Genomic DNA, 20713 nt, shown 5'->3' with positions numbered 1-20713 from the left:
GAGTTCTGCACCCCACCTTTCTCCTGCTCCATCCGGGACACTCTGTTGTGTACCCTGTCGGGTCAGTCATTGGTAGAAACCGGGCACCATCTAGTTCTTCTGGTCTCAGGCTGATGAAGACCCTGGTTTATATGGCCCTTTCTGTCTCTTGGGCTAACACTTTGCTTGTGTCTTTGGTGTTCTTCACTCTCGTTTACTCCAGGTGGTTGGGACCAATTGATGCATCTTAGATGGCCACTTGCAAGCATTTAAGACCTCAGATGCCACTCACCAAAGCAGGATGCAGAACATTTTCTTAATAAGCTTTGTTATGCCAATTGACCTAGATGTCCCCCGATAAAGCATGGTCCCCAGACCCCGCATCCCTGCTACTCTGTTTCTCAAAGTATTTGATTGTATTGAGGAAACTTCTTAGCTTTGGTTTAGTCCAGTTGTGCTGGCTTCCCCTGTAGTGTGTGCTGTCGTTCCCTTCACCTAAGGTGATTCTTATCTACTATCTAGTTAGTGAATAACCCTCACCCTCCCTACCATCAAAGAATGTTTTCTTCTGTGTTTAAACCTTTTCTTGAGTTCTCGTAATAGGGTCTTATACAGTATTTGTCCTTTTGTGACTGATTAAATTCACTCAGCATAATGACCTCCAGATTCCTCCATGTTATAAGATGTTTCATGGCTTCATCATTATTCTTCATCATTGTGTAGTATTCCCTTGTGTGGATATACCATAATTTGTTTATCCATTCATCCGCTGATGGGCACCTAGGTTGTTTCCATCTTTTTGCTATTGTGGGTCCCTCTATTTTCAAGAATCTATAAAACAGCCTCCCAAAGAAAAGTCTGATACCTTGGCTGGACTGTACTAGATATGGCTATGTACCCCGCTGGAAGGAAATGTGTATCAAAGAAGTGGCACAGAGGTGTGGCTAAGTCACCATAGTAGACAATCCAAAAGTCATTCTATGTGTATTTGCAATATATCATGATTATTTTTCAGTTGACTTAATCTTCCTATTTATATTTTTCTCAGCCTAATATAAAAATATGCCTTATTCTCTGGACACACACACTTAATAACACTGCTGGAAGGCAGCCTAGAAACAAAATAGTTGACAGGAACCAGCTGGACTAGGATGAAAAAACTTACGAAGCCAGCTGCCTGAAACCCTTCCATGGTTTCCACTGCCCTCAGGATAAAGTCTAAGTATCGTAATATGGCTCAAGGGTCCCGTTCATAATCTCAAAATCTGCCGCTGCTCATGCCAGTCCTCTGCATTTCCTTGTTCTTTCTTGCTTAGAGGTGTTTGTCTTTGCTGTTCCTGCTGCTAGGAACCTCCCCCACTAACTTAGCTAACACTAGTTCTGCTTTTATGTTAACGTGTTAATGCTTATTCTCCCAGCAAGCTATCCTTGACCCACCTCCTCAAAACCAGGAGTTTGGATATTCTTCCTGAAGGCTTCTACAGCACTTTGTACTCACCCTCATTGCGGTACTTAAGTATGATGCTTGTCTCATCCAGCAGACAAATAACTCTTTAAGAATAGGAACTATGTGTTGTTAATTACTGTATCCTTAGTGCCCAGCATAGTGCCTGGCACTTAGGAGCGATCAATGACTGTTTGCTGGATGAGAATGTACCCAGGAGTTAAGTACTCTGTTGTGACAACCAACTCCCCAAAGCAATAATCCAGTTGGATGCTGGGGCAAGATTCTCCCCTTCAGTTTAGTTGAGTGGTAACAAACAAACAAAGCCTAAATGCTTACCGAGTGCAGTAAGTCCTTCAGAAATGGAAGAGAGAATATACATGATGACATGAGGTTCCAGGCTTGCAATAAAGTTCATATGGTCCTGGGTCAGGACTTCCAGTAATGAATAATAAGACTGGCTGAGCTTAGGGTAATCCTGTGGGAGCAGAGGAGGAAGAAAATCAGGTTAGGCATTGAGTACCTTAACATGCAGGAAACAAGTTCTTAAATAGCTTAGTTCCCTCCAGGTAGGAAAACAAAAGACCTAGTTATAGCACAAAGGATCTAGCTTACAACAGAAACATTCGGTCAGGGTCTCAGGTAAAAAAAGTTTGAACGTGAGGAGGGGCTAGATCCTGTCAATGAAGCTGAAGGCTTACCAGGAGATCACTGTGGGGAATAGAGAGAAGCAGCTTGATGAAGGTCTGTAAAGCATTGTCCAGGGCATCGTCTCCATAGAGACGGAAGACTCCAAAATTGACATAGCTCCCACTAAGCGCGGCCTTCAGCATGGAGAAGCAGATGGAGATGCCCTTGAGCTTCAGTGCATAGACCTGATCCTTTGGGACCTCTCCTAGTGTCAGGATGCGATTGCCTAAGTAGATATATAATATATAATTTATATTTAACAAATATGTGTATTTGTTAAATGACAGTATATACCAAAGGAGCCCTGGTGGTGCAGTGGTTAAGCACTGGGCTGCTGATAGAAAGGGCAGCTGTTCCAACCCACCAGTGGCGTGGAAGAAAGACCTGGTGATATGCTTCCATAAATATTACAGCCTAGGAAACCCTAAGGGGCAGTTCTCCTGTCACATGGGGTCGCTATGAGTTGGAATTGACTGACAGTATAGAACAACAACAAGTGTATCATAACGCAACCCTCCTACTTCAAAGGCATAAAAATTCTAGCAGGCCCTTTGTGACAGTTGGCACTCTTAATACAAAATGATAAGGAATACAACAAGCCCATGGGGATGTTGTCCTGAGATCCACACACTGCTTACAGTGTGGTGACTGAGCTGGGACTCACTTCCAGCTGCTAAAACACTTACCATACATTGTTATCATCTTGCTGGTTTCTCGGAATAGTAAGATGCCATTCGGGGAAGAGACATCAAACTGCAGCCGCTGAGATCTGAGCAGAGAAGAAGAAGGAGAAGAAGTCAGAGATGGGCTGCTGGAAGACTAGGGTACTTCAGGTTCTCATCTGAGTACCTTGGATGATTCTTTTTGCACTAAGATGTGCAGATTACTTATTCTAGTGTGAAAGAAACCAAATTAGTCAGATACTTAGTCAGTGATGTATCTTTGAAGACCAACATGCTAGATTCAGGTTCTGCTGCTCAAATTAAAAACATTTAAAGGAACCAAAAAAGGAGGCAGCAGATAAAATTACTCTCTTAGAATTCTCCATTTTCATTTGATTAAAGTATAGCTTCTGCCAGTCACTTCCTGCTACTGCTAACTCGCAATCCTTCGAGCATTAATTTACATCTCACTTTATGGCTTCACTGCAACGGAGGGAAGGTTACAAGGAATAGTGCCGCTTTATAAGAAGACAACATGTAAAGATGCAAAAGGACTTGGAATGCTACAACACAAATCAGGCAGGGCTGGACTTTTTCCCCCCAGCAATCTCAGTTTTGACACAAGAACCCCCTCCTTTTTGCTGCTCAATTGTTTAATGAGCTTCACTGGATTCTAGTTGGTAAGGCTTCAAACCTACGAGTCCTCCTTGAGTCTTCTTTCCTTCTCTCCCCACATCTCATCTATCAAGATCTAGCTCTAAAATATGCCCTGAATCCATTCACTTCCTATATAGTCTCCCAGGCCAGAATGCCTTTTAAAAATATAAAAGAGATCATTTAATTTCTTGCTTAAAATAATCCAGTAGCTTCCCACCACCATGAGAATAAAGGCACACTTCTCACTGCTACCACACTAGGCCCCACATGACCCAGCACTGCCCACCTCTCTGGCTCACTGTCTACCATGGCCCCTCATCCACATTGGCATTTTTCTGTCTCAAGGTCCCAGCAAACTCATCCCAGCTTAGGACTCTTGCAGTTGTTACTGTTTAGAACACTCTTTCTCCTTTGTCTCTGCAAGACTGCCAGCATCTTTGTCATTCAGATCCCAGCTTAAATATCACCCCAGAGAGGCCTTCCTTGACGCTGTTCATCAAGTTCCTCTCTACTCTATTACCTTGTTTTTTTTTAATTTTTTTTTCACAGTACTAATCACTGTTTGATACTTCTGTATTTTATTTATTATTATAGTCTGTCTTCCCCACAGACTGCAACATCCAAGAGGGCAGAGATTTTTCTGGCACAGTAGTTAGGAAGGTGCTTGGCAATGAGTAGATAGGCCCAAATCTGTTTTATAAATAACTCTTGAATATAAACCCTGTGGGAGGTTATAGCCTCTGAATGTTACTCACTCCCCCTAACTAAGGTAGTTTTACTATTAATTCTCAGGAGTCCCACGCGAGGCAGATGCACATATCAAAAATTCCAGCAGAGCCAAGGTGCTGGTTCTGTTGGGTAAGTCTAAAATTTAGTACATTGGAAATCTTTCTTGCTTTCTTCTCAGGTAAATTTTTACTGATCCAGCTGCAATTTGCCTCATGAATACATTTCTTAAGAAATGGTATTCTGCTACATCCCGTATCACTCTCAAGTGTCACTGTCTATCTAAATGTGATGGGTATGGCACCACTGCCAAACGTTAACTTTGACATCTGTGGAAAGGGAAACCAGAATCTTGGTTGCCAAATTCACTTCTCATACGAATGGATACCTCGAGACTCTTTTTAAAGTGGTTTCCTTCCTGCAAGCTGCTAGGCTTCCTTTGGTTATACTGCTATTTCAAACACAAAAACATACACACATAAAGATAGGTTTCCAAATTTTAATAGCAGTGAATCTTCTTTATCTTCCACAATCTGCCTGAGAAACTAGATAAAGCAAGTTCTCTTAGGCCTTTCTCAGAGAAAAGGGCAGCTGTGCCCTCTGAAAGTCTTCCTCTTGCTTACCGATTATGAACTAATTCTGCCATCAGCTTCAGCACGGGTGTGGTACAGGCTGGATCATGGTACCACAGCTCAATTGCCCGCTGGAGAATTGGCATGTAGGATGGATATCTGTAAGTGAGAAGCTAAGGAAGAATTTCTGAATCCAGAAAGGGTCAGAATTTAAAATAATTACTCAGCACTAGCCAAGCATAAACTATCCAATTACAACTCTCTCATTTCCTGTCTCTTCTCTCTTGCTAATCTTGAGGTCTTTCCAACCCAAAGATGCTAAAGTAACTGTGTGTCCTTTAACCTGTAATAAAAACCCAAACCCACTGCTGTTGTGTCGATTCTGACTCATAGCGACCCTACAGGGCAGAATAGAACTGCCCCATAGGGTTCCCAAGGCTGTTATCTTTACAGAAGCAGACTGCCACATCTTTTTTCCTCAGAGCAGCTGGTGGGTTCGAACCACTGACCTTTCAGTTAGCAGCCGAGAGCTTTAACTACTGTACCACCAGGGCTCCATAACCTGTAATAGGAATCTATTGTACATTTTAATTTACACAATGCCTTTCTTCCAAAGAGCCTGACATATTTCAGATGGTTACTTATCCTCTCACCATTTCTATGATGTAAGGAATCAGCTATTTCCTTTAATAACTATTGGAGAAACAGGCACTCAGATTTTAAATGATTTGATTAAGGTTATGAAGTCAGTAATAAGATTAAACTTCCTAATTCCTAGTAAAGCTGTCTTTTTTAGCTACAACCGTCTCTAAGTGTAGCAAAATACATGTGCAATAGTTCACACGGTATAGTTTCATAGGTATTTCTATCTGGGACCCAAAAGTGAAATTTGGAAACTACCTCTCATTTCTCAATCTCAATGACCAAAGCAGACATTATGTCATTAGAGACCTATGGAGTGGCAGTTTACAGGACATATGTGGCAGGCCTTTTGGATAACTCTGTCTTCTTTGCCTCATCACACCTTCTTCCCCTCCTCCTTCCCCAATGACTCCATCACAGATTCACATTCCAGTTTAGGCTTGCTGTGGTACGTTCCCAGTTTGAGTCAGGATACATCCATTCAAACAGCATCATGAAGCTGGTCTTGGCATTGAAGGCGAAAGCTATCCCTCTCAGGTCTCTTACTAGGCCAACTAGGGTTCTCTGTAGTAGAAGACAGAAATATGTTAAAATAGAAGAAAAACAAAGCCTATAACCACCTGATGGGGGATTTCTCATATCTGTAACCAAATTCTTCTGCCCATGATTTTAACAAATAACCTGTTAATGATGAGTCGATTCTAACTCATAGTGACCTACTCCTCCCCAAATATTCTGAATCATTATCTTCAATGCTAGAATGAAATCTTTTCACTTTGAAAATTAGTTTTAGAAGCTTGTTATACTAAGAAAACGGGATGGTTCCTCGCCAATCACAGCATAAGCAGAGGCTGATAAAGTTTTATGACATTAAAGTGATAAAATCATATGTAAAAAGTGGAAAACCCATTCATACAAGAGGTAGAAGAGCCACATCAGTTAAAGGCCTAGTACTGTACCTAATTACACAAAGGCATCAACATCAAAGGAACTCAAATGCAGACCCTACCAGAAGGAAGACAAAGAGGGGAATCTAGTTGGTACCCGTTCCTCTGCTTGGTGCATCTACAAATAAGACTGAAGTGTCTAATCTTAGAGTGAGAAAATACTATGCTCTCCTTTTACAGAAAAAGAGCTAAGGCCTAAAGAGGTCAAATAACTCGCCCAACATCATGATGCTAGGTGGTAGAAGGGTCAGGATTAGGACTCAAAGCACTGAGAATCCAAATCCATTATCTATTCTGTCACCACTCTTCCTTAATAAAACTTTTATTTGTTGGCCCTGTAAGACTGCTATTAAAAGCTAATGGCCATCAATATGCTCAAGGAGGTAGCACATTTGGTGTCCTGACTCATTTGTCAAAAACTACTGTACTCCTTCTAACAGCTTGTTTCAAGCAAATAGTTTTATTCCTAAGCTGATACCATAAGCTCAGTTTTCACATCTAAGATACGGTCAATATAAAAGACTTGTTACAGGGAGCTTGCCAAAGATATGGGTGACGGTTGTATTCCATGGCCCAGGTGGTTATTTTTGTTAATTTTATTTGCTTTGTATGGAACTAATGTGATGGGGAAAACGGCTGATAGTCACTGATATCCCATAATTAAGTCATAGATATTGGTTGATATTCTAAGTTTATGTGTTATACACAACTCTACCTCTGAATGGTACACACCTCAGACTCCAAAACACAAGTAAGAAGGGGGAGAGAGAGTTAGACAAAGTGATGTTGCTATCTGATTTCCCTGCTGACTTGGGCTTTTTTCTAAAGATGAAAGAGAAGGAGAACTTTAGAATGTGAGGTAAAGCCTGGTATTTTTTTCTGGCAATACCTCTGGCTATTTGGTGGATCTACCATTCAGCCTCAGTGTCCTTGAGAACACTGCAAAAAGTCCTACAAATATTAATATCCTAACGTCTTCTGATTTTGGCATAGAGAGCAGGTATGTGTGAAGTAAAAAGAATGACAATTCTGAGAGCTAAAAATCAGTAACTAAAAAGCAGGGCTTTAAACTGCTTCAGTTCGGTTTGAACTCCTGCTGAGAATTTGCATTTCTAACAAGTTCCCTGCTGACAATTTGCATTTCCACCCCAGATATACTGTATCAGAATCTACATTTTAACAAGATCCCCTGGTGATTCTTTATGTATAACTTCCTGGTTCAAAGCCCTGCTAAAAAGTAACTTTAAAATCCCATGTATATGGAAATTAAAAAAAAAAACCCTTCTAAATGACTCGTGTCAAAGAAGAAATCTTAATGGAAATTAGAAAACACAATGAACTGAATGATAATGAAAATGTTATGTATCAAATCCTAAGAGCTGCTTAGGAGTATACCTTTAACATAAAACAAGAGTCTATAAATCTATACTGGTCCTTCTATTTCAAAATTCCAGAAGACGAAGAGATTAAACAAAAAGCTAAACCAGTGGTTAGTTTATGGATAAGCACCATTTTCTGCAGCACTAGCTAATCCAGTCTCTACCAGGGATTGCCCTCAACCAGAAGTTGATCAGTGGGTGAAGGACTCACCTTTGCCTCTTGCTCATTGAAACTATTAGTGCTAAACATCTGGGCCACAGCCTCAAACGCTGCTGTGAGTGGCAGCATGAACTGCTCATACTGATCTTCATCCTCTCCTGTAAGGGAAACAACCCAAGGTGTGACCCCAAAAGCAAATATTCAAAGATATGTAAGCGTGGAAAATAAGATGGGATGAAAGGTGAACGACCCAAGAATAATTTAAAGGGGTCCCTTTATTATTCCAACAGGTATTAGTAGTAATGTAAGAGTAAAGTGTATAAATAGAAACAGGAATTTTTAAACTAGAAAACTACAGAAATCATCTAGTCCAGGAATGTCCTACTTTTTTCGATAATGGGCCACAATGTCAGAAATTCATATGTGTATAATGTATTATTTTTCCTTAAGGGAGAACTATACAGCCAGTTGAGAAAGGACTGAGTCTGGTATATGAGAACTAGATGAGATCTGAACTTGAGTCAGGTGCTTGTGGAGGCTCTATTTATACCCCCCTGGCCCCCCCCCCAACCCTTCATAAACCTGGAAGGTTTTATGATGTCATCTTAATAGGACTAAATTTAAATAGCTCAAAACTATGATAATAACACTGAGCTTCAATATTAGTTGACCCAAAACTGTTAATATCACAAGAGCTAGAAAGGTGAGTAAGCCCTCCTGATTGATATGTGCTAGTAAACTGGGTTATATAAAGTTTTATTGACCATCTCAGAGGGGTTACACCTCAACATGGGGTGGGGTTTATCTGGCCAATGAGAAGAATTTAGGAACCTCAATTCTAAATCCTCTTATTTTACAGATGAGGTAATGGATGGAATTCTAAAACTACTGCATATAAGATAAAAACTTCAGAAGCATGTTGTTATTCATGTCCTCCAGTTATAGGGACCATGATAGCACGATCTGTTCTTGGCAAAATCAGGCTGTTATTTCAGATAGTTTTGTTACTGTTGAAATAACAGAAGACTTCCCCCACATCTAGTTTTCTGTCTTCAAATAAAAATTTAGAACAGTGCCAGATTACTTCATGAGCCTCTAGGATTTATTGCAGTACCTAAATCCACCATGAGGAGACGCCCAAGTGCTGTGTAGAAGGTAGTCCGACACCGCATGTCTGTCAGGTTGGACTGATTGTTAATACCCAAAAATGAAAAGTGCTCGCTCTATTGAAAAAAAGAAAACAAGTTAAAAAGGTAAAAACATGGATTAGAGGTAGAATGCAAGCCAGTAATTTAGGAATTACTGAGCCCTCTCTCAAGCTAATGACCACAGGGTCATTCCTTAAGGATCTGAGGGGTATTTTTTTCCCATTATTGTTGTTCATACCTACAAGTCATTCATGTGAGGTATGAATGTAGTAGTAAGTGACTTCACCATAACTCAGATCATCTGGATCCCAAAGAACAGCTCTGATGGCAGTAAGTGTAATATGGCAGATCAACTTCTGGGAAAAACTTATAATCTGGCAATGTGATATGGGTTAGGGAACACAGTATTTCACTGCAGTAGCACCAAGACCTCAATTTAAAAATCTACTTTATGTACTAAGAAAGTGTGTGTGTGTACGTGTATATGTGGCTGGAGATTAGAACCAGGAAGACGGGGTAAAATTACTCACCGTGTGATTGTTCAGCATGAACTGTACCGCACTAAGCTTTACTAGTTTCCTTACACTACTGTATGTGAAGACAAAGGGAGAAGGTCAAGGAAAGTGTGAAGCAAACTAAGAATATCTAAGACAAATTGAAACTTTCCAGGATGATAAAGAATAGTTTATTTCTTTACTTTGAATTCCACACCCAAGTATCTTATTTTTCTTAACTGCCTGAGTGTACCACTGCCAAGTAGGAAAAAATCTGTTCTCTTCTAAGCAGTATTTAACTGATCAATAAGAGAATACCTATACCAAACTCTTATTTGTAAGAAAACAGATAAATCCCAGTAGTTTTCCCCAAGAATCATGGATATCCTAGGGTATCTTTTCTCAACAGAGGTTTCAAGAGAGAATTAAGTCCTAATACCCTGCCTAAGGCATCCATTGTGTGTAATGACTTCTTTCCTATATTTTCAGAATTGTACTAGTTACATTGTATAATCTTTGGGAGAATTGAGAAAAAAAGTCACTTAAATAATTTTCATAAGGTTCAATTCACTTGCATAACCCTGGTTGTGAAAGGCTGCACTCAAACTTTATAGCAGACCTAATGCAAGTCAGGGGCCCTTGTGGCGCAGCGGTTAAGAGCTATGGTGTGCTACGGCTGCTGCTAACCAAAAGTTAGCAGTTCAAATCCACCAGCCACTCCTTGGAAAACCTATGGAGAAGTTCTACTTTGTCCTATAGGCTTGCTATGAGCCGGAATTGACTCGATGATGATGGGTAATCCAAGTCAAAAGGAAGTGTACTCACTCCTTTTATGGCAAAGCTACTAATTAGAATCCTTCTACCAATCAGCTGATAGGACGAATCACGAAGGACTCTGCTACCATTAAAGATGCTGAACTCTTGGCTACACAGAGTGTATATACCTATGAAACATATCTGTTGGCTATGAAATATCTAGACTGCAGGAACAGCCAGAGAAAAATCTATAGTAAACTATTAGGTTGTGTGTTGGCTCACTGGAAAATGTAAAGTACTTGAGTACACACCAAAATGAAATGAAAGTGGGAACAGCAAGAAGCCATGATTTCTATACTATGGCATGACAAAGTCTGTTGTCCACAGAAGCTATCTTAGAAAAGGATATCCAATGGAGAGGTCATTGAGAAGCTGTAGTGTCTTGGAGGTTATTGGTTCACAACGGCCCCAGTACTTCAAGTTGGTGATGCTGGAGGACAAAAAGAAAAAAAAAAGCAAAAGATACTTTTGATTTCCCTGGTTTCCTTGAGGGTTGAGAGAAGAAGAAAATCATCCATCAAAAGTCACCACACACCTCCATCACCAATTCACAGACATCACAACCACAAAAAATGGGTATAAAATCTCCGTACTTACATTTGGTTGACTAGAAAAATTATCCTTCAGATAATCTTCACTACTTGGTTCCAAAGCTACACTGGCCCATACCCAGGCCCTTGGAATTCTGGGGCACTCCAGGGCTGATTTCTGCAGCAAGGGTAAGAGATTTCTGCGGCAGTGATAACATGCAGACGTATGCAATTCTGCACCTGCACCATCCACTGTCAGCTGCAGAATTCTAGTAGCCCTTGCTTCTGGATTCTTGGCTGGGAGAGTCCTTTAGACCCCCTTTACTTTATTTATCTTAAATTATTAACCAGCTCTTGGATATGAGTGTTTAGCGCTGGGATAGTTGAGTTGCAAGGAGGCAAAATGTTACTCTGCACACAGCCCTGGGTAATATATTTGGCTTCGGGTGTGTGCTTTAATAAATTGAGCTCCTAAAAAGTAACCAAAAGAGCATAACTTAAAAGAAAAAGGGCCAATCAGGAAATTCAACTTTACAGACAGTTCAAACAATAGCACTAGGTTTTAGAGACTCAAGACTCCCAAAAGGTGATGCTTCTTGAGAGGAAAAAGCCTGTTTTAAAGTGGGGCTCTCCTCCTGTGGGGCATAGCTAGTGCCAGTCAGCACCAGGAAGTGAATACCTCCTCTGGGCATCCCTGGCAGCATGGTGAACAGGTGAGAGGATGTTCACCAATCACTGGGGAGGCAGGTCCGTTTTGCTAATGCTGTTGACAGGGGTTTCACCTGTGATTCCAGAGGCTGAAGATGGGATTCCACATGAACACGATTAAATCCTTGCCTGTACATGCCTGGAATGCTCTGGGGCCGGGCCATATCTCTAAGCACAGCTTGTCACACACTCAAATGCACAATTTTCTGACGCAAACGATCAATGCTGGAATACCAAGGCACTGGCAGAACAATGCCAAGATCACATTTTACAGTTGCAACAGAATTGCAAGGGACTCTTGCTGATGGCAAGTAAAACACTTACATTTTTCCTATGAAGACGCTGAGGACCATGGTCTCATCATTCAAGCCCAGAACTTCTGAGAGTCGGCGATACAGCTGGTGTTGTGTTAAACGAAGAGAAAGTAACCGGGAAATAAGGATTAGAACAATCATACCCCAGTACTATTTTTGTCCACATTCAGGGGGAAAGAGGTGGGAAGAAAATGGGCAACAATGCTGGGGAAGACTTTACTGAAGGATGAGCTAATTTCTAAGTATTAAAGAATACCGGATCGATGCTGAGCTACCTTACTGGCCCTCTTCAACCCTGAAATTACAAAAAGAATTTCTGGTGTTCTGAACATACATTCCTGTATTGAGACTAAGAATTGCCAATTTTGGGGGAGGAACAACAGATGTTCTGACTGGCCATCTGTTAAGCATATGAAGCACTAGAGAAATGGACCCAGTTCTTTGATGAGTCTCCCAGAATCCTAAAGACTAAGAGGAGATACCTGACTATCCTGATACCTAAGATCTGGAAGCTGCATCTGACGTGTTAAGAACCATCTCCCTCAATCAGCAATTCCACAAGTGAGAAGTGAGAACTAACTGGAGCCAACTGAGAGTCTCTGTTACCTTAGAGGATTTCTGCACCTGGTCCCCAATGTAGATCTTACGAAACTGCTCAAAAAAGCTCAGCATGGCCAGTTCTAGCTTCTCATTACCCGCCTGAGCCAGGCGAGAATCTGTTAGGTTCATCAGCTGTAGCACCCTAGAGGAAGAGGAGCAATGATTTCTCTCAACAGCAGGATATCCTGGTCACTCTAGAAAATCCAACCTACCCCAGAATAGTCATACATGCCTCCTCTCCTTACCCATCCTATGGGAAAGGCATTCTCTGCAGACTCTAAACTCTGTTGAGGGGACAAAATTCTCTTCGTTTCTGCCTCACAGGAACCATGCAGGGGAGTGACTGGTTAGACGTTTGATACTTCTAATACACTGAGACTACAGGTTGAGGCAAAACTCCTGATCGGCTTAAAAAATAGTGAAAAAACACTGGTATGAGAGGTAATGGGACTTTCTTGAAACTTCTGTTGAGACCTTGGATAAAGCAGTTTATTTTCTGAGTTCAAGTTCCTCTTTATAAAATGAGGGATTGGACTAGACCAGTGGTTCTCAATCTTTTTTCCTACAGAGCCATGAAAAGAATGGAGACACGTGAAAGATGATGTTCACAGGCAGGGAACACTTCCAGGACAAATAGCAGATACACTAGCTGTGACTTCATCCCTTTTTTGTTTGTGGCATCCCCCTCAAAAGAAAGCATATTGGAATCCAAGTGAGTGGATGCTGAATGAATAAGAATGATGTTATTACAAGTGAGTCATTTGACATTTACATACTGTGGGAATAGGTAACAAACTATTTGTGATATATCATGACTCAATCATTGTGTTGCAATACTCAAGCTGAGAACCAGTCAACAAGACAATGTTCTAAACTCTCAATTTACATTATGACACATACACAGTATCACACCAAGCTGCAGAATCAGAAAAGTATCAGATTTTCATCCTTATTACATCTTTGCTGAACCCTTCAAAAAATGCCAATGGCATAACGCCATAGAGATTTTTGTTAGGACTAAGGCACCTATGAGCAAATGGGCATCTGATAAAGAAAAAAGGGATGGAAAAGAGACAAATGGGATTTTCAGAAGAAGAATCAGAATTATAGCTCAATCTTTAAGTGAGATGTTTCAAAACCTGTTGCTGTCAAATAGAGTCCGACTCATAGCGACCCTACAGGACAAAGTAGAACTGCCCCATAGGGTTTCCAAGGCTATAATCTTTACGGAAGCATTCTGCCACATCTTTCTCCTGCAGAGCGGCTGGTGGGTTCAAACCACTGACCTTTCAGTTAGCAACTGAGTGCTTAACCATTGTGCCACCAAATTATAAGGTATTAAAAGTTTAAATGTGTTCATCTCTAAGGAAAGCATCTGAAGGTTTAGAACCCTTTAGGGAAGCAGTTCTCTGCCAAGGTCACAAAACCATGTTCATAATACCTACTAAGATATTATTTGCCCTTTCCACTTGCATTCTCACATGAGGGTATAGTGGGGTTTTCCAGAGGCTACGAGACCTGTGATACCAGAAAAGACTGAATGTAGAAGCAGATATGAGAATCCAGCTGTGTTGTAAAAATGTAAAACAAAGACACTCTTCTCATTAATTTTTCTGTGGAAAATACAGTTTTTTTCACAAAAATACTTCTTAACATTTAATGGGTTTATTATTATTTTAAAATGAATTAATAAATATTTAAAAAATTTCTCAATTTTAATTTCTAGTATGGTAAATATCGATAGGTATAATCCAATAAACATAAGCTGTTTGAGATCCTCAATAATTTTTAAGAGGGTAAAGTGGTCCTGAGACCAAAAGGTTTAAGAACTTCTGCTTCAGGATATTAAAAAAATCTGCCATCAAAAAGGGACAGGAGCTGGTTGAATGGACATGGGATATCTGGGTGGAAAGAAGGAGTGTGCTGTCACAGTATAGGAGAGTAACTAGGGTCGCATAAGAATGTGTGTATAAATTTCTGTATGAGAAACTAACTTGATCTGTAAGCTTTCACTTAAAGCACAATAAAAAAAATAAGAAGATTTAAAAAAAAAATCTGCCTTTTTATTTCTACGTTAGGTAAATTTTTTGGAAATCACTAATTGTTTTATTTTTTTCCTCCCTTCAACTCAGAAATATTAAGTTTCTGAAGAACTTTAATGCTTATTTAAAGGTTTTTGATAAGATGAGAATTACACAGACATCAAACAATTTGAAATTCTGTACGTGGAAAAATATACGGCCAAGAGATTTGAAAGGCTACTGGAAATCTGTAATTCAGTCTTTGGGGACATTTGAAGAAGAACCATAACTTTCTATTAGACTTATTTTGGTTTGACAAAAGCAGACCACATTCCACTAATTCTGAGACAATGTCCTTAAACAGAACTAAAAGCTATTACCCACTTTGGTTTTTCTAATTCTCTATCCATCATTTCTATACAGAATTACAGTAAATGCTTTCTTAAAAAGTAAGACTCTCAGGCAGAATTCTTGCTATACTTATAAAAGGCTTCAAGTTGGACCTGTAACAATCCTTCATTTCCATGGGCTATCATCACTTTTGTAAGGTTCTATTCTGTAGATGGGAGAAAAGCATCAACAGAAGCATGTCAAGTCCTCATGGTTGCAGGACTCAAAGAAAGGGGTAGTGGGCATGGCAATGAAATGGAAACCCTCTGTGGGGAGCACTTACCGACAGACAAGCTCGCCATCCATAGCATCTTGCTCATCAGTACTGGCAAAAGACACTCGGCCACCAATCACTGCTCCAATAATGTAAACCAGCCACGTCAGCCTTCCTGAAACAGAAAGAAGATCCATTAGTGTCATCTCCAGTGATAATTTCATGAAGAAATTACTCCTATGAGGTTAATTCTTACTATGAGCTTCCTTAATCTTAACAGCCCCATAGTAGACCCACACTCTGTTCTGGTAAAACGGTGATACCAAGCAGGAAATTCATTAGAATTCCTATTCCTATTTCAGACAAGATCATTATTTTTGAGGTGCAGTACTTTCTTAGGGAATGCCTGGGTGGTGCAAACAGTTAAGCACTTGACTACTAGCCAAAAGGTTGGCAGTTTGAATCCATCCAGGGGCACCTTGGAAGACAGGCCTGGCAATCTGCTTCTGAAAGGTCACAGCCCTGAAAATCCCATTGAGCAGTAGAACTGCACACCTGGGGTCATCATGAGCTGGAATCGATTCGGTGGCAACTAACAACAATACTTTTTGAGTTAAAAACACTCATTGCATGTATGATTTTAGTTACTCTTCCCTAGTCCCCTGAAATATTTATTCACCATTTTTGTGTGTGTGTGTATATGGAGGTAATTGACGATGAAAGAATTCTTTTGAGGGAGAGGTAGAAAAGAAAGGTGGCAATGAGTGAAGGGGTTTGACAGCATCTCCTTACAGGTCTAGAGTTCAAGGTAAAAGCACTGTACACTTACCTTCCTGCACTGCAATATCCATAGGGCTTGCACTGGCACTCTGTAGCAGCTCCTGATAGGACTGGGCCGACTGGTCGAACAGCTGCACGAGGAGTGCACATGTCTTCTCATATTCACAACGCCCAATTGTAGACAGCTGGTCCAACTGCTGCTGGACCAGGCCTGTATCTTCCAGAGGATCTTCCAGCCCATCTCTGCTCCCCAGGGAAGAAGGATGGTAGTTCTCTTAAAACATGGCCACTGACTTCCCCAACGCAGCAAATAATTCTTCTTAATCAGCTATAGCCACCATTTCCAATCCTAGAAGCCACACATCCTGACACGACTTTTTACCAGGGAAGGGATATAAAAACAGTTGGAAGGCAGATGTCTTCACCCTAGCATCAGTCTCCCTTGGGTATATTCTGCTTGTTGGTATATCCTAATTATCAGTCTCTTAACATCTGTCTGTCTTGATCCTCTCAGCCCCATGCTTCTCACCTTTATGAGCTCTTGGTTCTGAGTCTTTAGCTTTTCTTGACTATAATATACTTGGGACTTACTACAAGTACACAATCTGTTGTGTGAAGTCACTGGGGCCAGATGTGTTTTGGAATTCAGAAATTTGCAGATTAAAAGAGGGAAATATGATGCCTCTACTATGCTATGTAAAACCCTCAATGGGCTTTGAGGTGGCAGCAAACACAACATTTCTGTAGCAAAATGCATGAATATTATGAATGATCATACTAATAGGATTAACAATACTATAAATGGTCTCATATCAGTTTATGTCAAATTTTACCACCAAATAAGTTTTGGTGCCAAACTGATGAGGAAATTTAGCTTTCACATTTTCTTAAATTTAACAATTGGAGATGAAGGATTGTGGATCTGTACTAGGTCTTCCTTATCTACTGGTTCCTAGATTTTAAAGTCTTGCCATATTACAAGCTGTCTACTGTCACGCTGTAGTATGACAATGCCAGTAGTAGTAGTAGCAGCAGCAGCACTACCACCACCACCACCACTAGCAGTTAATATTGTGTTGTTATCATGGATCGCTGCTCCAGGACACATTAATCCTCGTAATAGCCTTATGAGGTAGGCCTATTATTGTTATTTGTATTTTACAAACAAGGAAACTGAGAAACTTGCCTAAGAGTACACAGCTACTAACTGGCTTTCTGGCCCCAGAGCCCCCATATACACTTAACCAGTCTATAACACTGCCTCATTAAATCAGCTAATTACTCAGGAACAGAAACTATGGAGCTAATAATACCAAAAAACTAAACCTGTTGCCACTGAGTCGAGTCTGACTCATATCGACCTTATAGGACAGAGTAGAACTGCCCCATAGGGTTTCCCAGGAGTGGCTGGTGAATTCCAACTGCCGACCTTTTGGTCAGCAGTCGAGCTCTTAACCACTGTGCCATCAGGGCTCTGGAGCTAGTAACAGAACAATCCTTTTCAGTGAACCTCAGGATTACTTAGAATTTGAAATGATTCAAGTTATAAATCGTTAAGACTAGAGCTATCTCTGTGACAACTAATGGCACTAAACTCTGAGCAAATTAAGAACCCAAGCTATTAAAAAAACAAACAACAAAAAAAAAAAAATAAAAAAACCAGACCTTAAAGAGTAAATTCCCTTGAGGAACAGCCAATGAAAAAAACAGATACCAAAGGTCCCTAAACAAAGAATACCTTCACTTTATATAAAAGCCTTTTTAAAAGGGTCTGACATTTCTTTAGCTACAGGTTTCTGGTCCAGTTAACAGTTAAGGTGAACAGAAACCATGTGCTTCATGGATTAGATCAGTGATTGAATCAGTGATCAGCTGCCTAATAAAATTCTTATGTTTTCTAGGACGCTCTGGAATTAGAGTTGATAATTAACTTGATTGTGTGATTTTATTTATCTACTTATTTCTCTAGGAGTTCACGTTAAGCACCTATAACTTACACATTATAATTCTTATCACCTATGTCCTATAAATGTTTCTCTCACATTTAAAGAAAACCAGTGCCAAGGACAAACATTATACTGATTTACTGTATACTGATTATATAAACTTTATACTCAAAGTTATTGCTATTGATGGTAACAAAGTGGGGCATGAATAGGATGTTAAAGACTCTCAGACTTTACATTCTCATCTGCTATTCTGCTGACAAGGAAAAATAACCATTAACAGTATTAGATCCAATAAGACTCAACTGGGTGTCTGACCTCTGGTGAGTTTGGCACTAGGCTACTGGTGGGGTAAAGAAGGAGGCTGCCCCGGGTCCCTTACCTCAGTATGATGTGCACAGATTCCAAGCGGGATGTGATGTAGGCTTTGGTGACCTCAGGAGTATACGTTTCCAGCATGTGGGGCTCTGTGGCTTTGACGTATGGCACGGAGGCTGCCAGCCGCTGCCATAGGCTCAGGAGATAGTGCACACTATTTGGGGCAAATTCCCAGTGCTAAGTAAAATCAAAAGAGCAGAAGGCATAGTTTTCATTTTTGTACACAATACATCAGTCCCATGCCACTCAATACAAAGCATAAAGACTTTTTTTTTAAAGGATAAACTTTTATGGGCTTTGTTCTGTGTGTGGCAACTAGTTTAATGTTTATTAAGCATTTCAGACAATAATCATCTAATGAGAAGAGCTGTTCTAACCTGGTTGTGTAAACCTTACCACAAGGGAAGCCTTATGGAAGTGGCTCTCAAATGTTAGTATGCATCGGAATCACTTGGCAAAGTTGTTAGAAATACAGATGCCTGGGCTCCACCCAAGATCTGTTAAATCGATAATTATGGGGTAAAACTCAAGCGCTTGTATTTTTCATCAAGTTCCTTGCATGATTTTGATGCAAGCCATAAAGTTTGAGAACTTCTGCCCTATTATTACATGATGAACAAAGAAAGGAGGCTCTTCTTTTTACTCTTCTGTCCAGTTCCCTGTTCGAATCTTGCCTTTTTTAGGGATAATTATGACAGAATTCTCTCTGCCTTGAATCTAAATATTATCCTTATAATTCCCACATGTTCCTCTAACCATACTCCTCGCATTTTTGTAAATGCATATGAATAGGCTACAAACGTAACTACTCTGCAGGGTTACCCTACACTTATATTCACCTTTGCCAAGAAAAAAAATTAAAGAATATCCTTACAAGGTTAAAATCAATGAGTAAGAGAAAACGGATTCTAATGTTTGTAAGAAAGGGACAAGCAATCAAAGACAAACCTGTAGGCTGGTCACTGTGAAGTTGGCTATCAATCGGATGACCTCAGGGTAGTTTTCCACCTTTACCAGTTCTCCCAGTTGATAGTTACTTTTCAATCGAGCCAGTAGTCTGCAAAACTCATGGTAATTGTTTGGGTCTGATAAACTCTGGCAACAGCATAAGACAAAAATAAAATTTAAAATGTGACTCACCATACTTCAAGAATGGCATAAGGGGGAGGAATCTACTTTTTAACCTCTGGGCTATAAATCACTATACTCAATGACACATCTGTAAAAAAGAAACCACTGCCATAAAGGTGATTCCGACTCAATGCGACTCTATAGAACAGAGCAGAACTGCTCCATATGGTTTCCAAGGAGTGCCTGGTGGATTCGAACTGCTGACCTTTTGGTTAGCAGCCACAGCTCTTAACCAGTACGCCACCAGGGTTTCCAGATACATCTGTGTAAGGTTTAAAAACAATTTAAAAAAACCTCACTGTTCAAAGGGATGTCTCTTGGTAATAATCATCCTATGAGATGGGATTATTAACTCCAATTGAAAGAATATGAAACAAAAGCCCAGAAGATTACACTACTTTCCTAAGGTTACAAAGCTGATTAATGCAAGAAACAGGGCATAATCCATGATGAGATTGATCTGTTTGCTTTCTACCAGTCAAAGAAAAGAGTGAAATTTTATTTTTGCATATGTCAAATTTATCATTAAGCACAACTGAACTACAGTGGCAAAGTTACACAAATGGTTCATATGTTTATATCATCATTACTATGATAAATGTATTTATCCATATACTGACCCACCGCTCTCCAGTTGATTCTGACTCAGAGCAACCCTACAGGACAGAGTAGAACTGCCCCATAGGGTGTCCAAGGAGCTGCTGGTGGATTCAAACTGCTGACCTTCTGATTAGCAGCTGTAACTCTTAACCACTGCGACACCAGGGCTCTTTATCCATATATTGCTGTATTTATATATTTGATTATATACTTACATCAAATCTTATTAACTTACATATTATGCTAGTATATTTAATTATATGTTTCTTTATACATGCCTTCATTTATTAGGATATGAGGGTAGAGGTTTTTTCCTTTTTTTTTTTAAAATTGTAATTTAGATGAAGGTTTACAGAACAAATAGCTTCCCACTAAACAGTACACGTATTGTTTTACAACAATGGTTAACAATCCCACAACATGTCAACACTGTCCCTTCTCAGGCTTGGGTTCCCTATTACCAGCTTTCCTGTCCTCTCCTGCCTTCTAGTCCTTGCCCCTGGACTGTTGTGCCCGATTAGCCTCGTTTTGTTTTATGGGCTGTCCAGACTTTCACTGAACGGTTAACCGAGCTAAAAGGGTGCCTCGGGGCCATACTCTCGGGGTTTCTCCAGTCTCTGTCAGGCCAGTAAGTCTGGTCTTTTTTTGTGAGTTAGAATTTTGTTCTATGTTTTTCTCCAGCTCTGTCTGGGACCCTCTGTTGTGATCCCTGTCAGAGCAGTCAGTGGTGGTAGCCAGGCACCATCTAGTTGTACTGGACTCAGTCTGGTGGAGGCCATGGTAGT

The 20713-nt window shown here is 40.2% G+C and overlaps 1 protein-coding gene across 6 annotated transcripts in view; it reads right to left on the bottom strand.

Moving 5' to 3' along the window:
• Positions 1–20713, bottom strand: part of XPO7 (exportin 7) — a 98179-nt gene that overhangs the window by 5573 nt on the left and 71893 nt on the right. For all 6 annotated transcript variants that reach the window (XM_004382101.1, XM_023736675.1, XM_023736676.1 and 3 more), the window contains 15 exons: positions 19146–19292; positions 18202–18374; positions 15923–16116; positions 15163–15268; positions 12475–12610; positions 11879–11952; positions 10666–10746; positions 9537–9600; positions 8973–9081; positions 7910–8016; positions 5848–5936; positions 4782–4889; positions 2800–2882; positions 2125–2339; positions 1763–1901 (listed from right to left, as the gene is read on the bottom strand). In XM_004382101.1, the coding sequence (XP_004382158.1) occupies positions 1763–1901; positions 2125–2339; positions 2800–2882; positions 4782–4889; positions 5848–5936; positions 7910–8016; positions 8973–9081; positions 9537–9600; positions 10666–10746; positions 11879–11952; positions 12475–12610; positions 15163–15268; positions 15923–16116; positions 18202–18374; positions 19146–19292 (1825 nt within the window). The remainder of the gene's footprint in view (positions 1–1762; positions 1902–2124; positions 2340–2799; positions 2883–4781; positions 4890–5847; positions 5937–7909; positions 8017–8972; positions 9082–9536; positions 9601–10665; positions 10747–11878; positions 11953–12474; positions 12611–15162; positions 15269–15922; positions 16117–18201; positions 18375–19145; positions 19293–20713) is intronic.

This window comes from Trichechus manatus, unplaced genomic scaffold (genome assembly GCF_000243295.1).
Source record: "Trichechus manatus latirostris isolate Lorelei unplaced genomic scaffold, TriManLat1.0 scaffold00090, whole genome shotgun sequence".
Lineage (NCBI taxonomy): Eukaryota > Metazoa > Chordata > Mammalia > Sirenia > Trichechidae > Trichechus > Trichechus manatus.
Note: the sequence above shows the minus strand (reverse complement) of the source record. Positions and strands in the feature narration are given on the sequence as shown.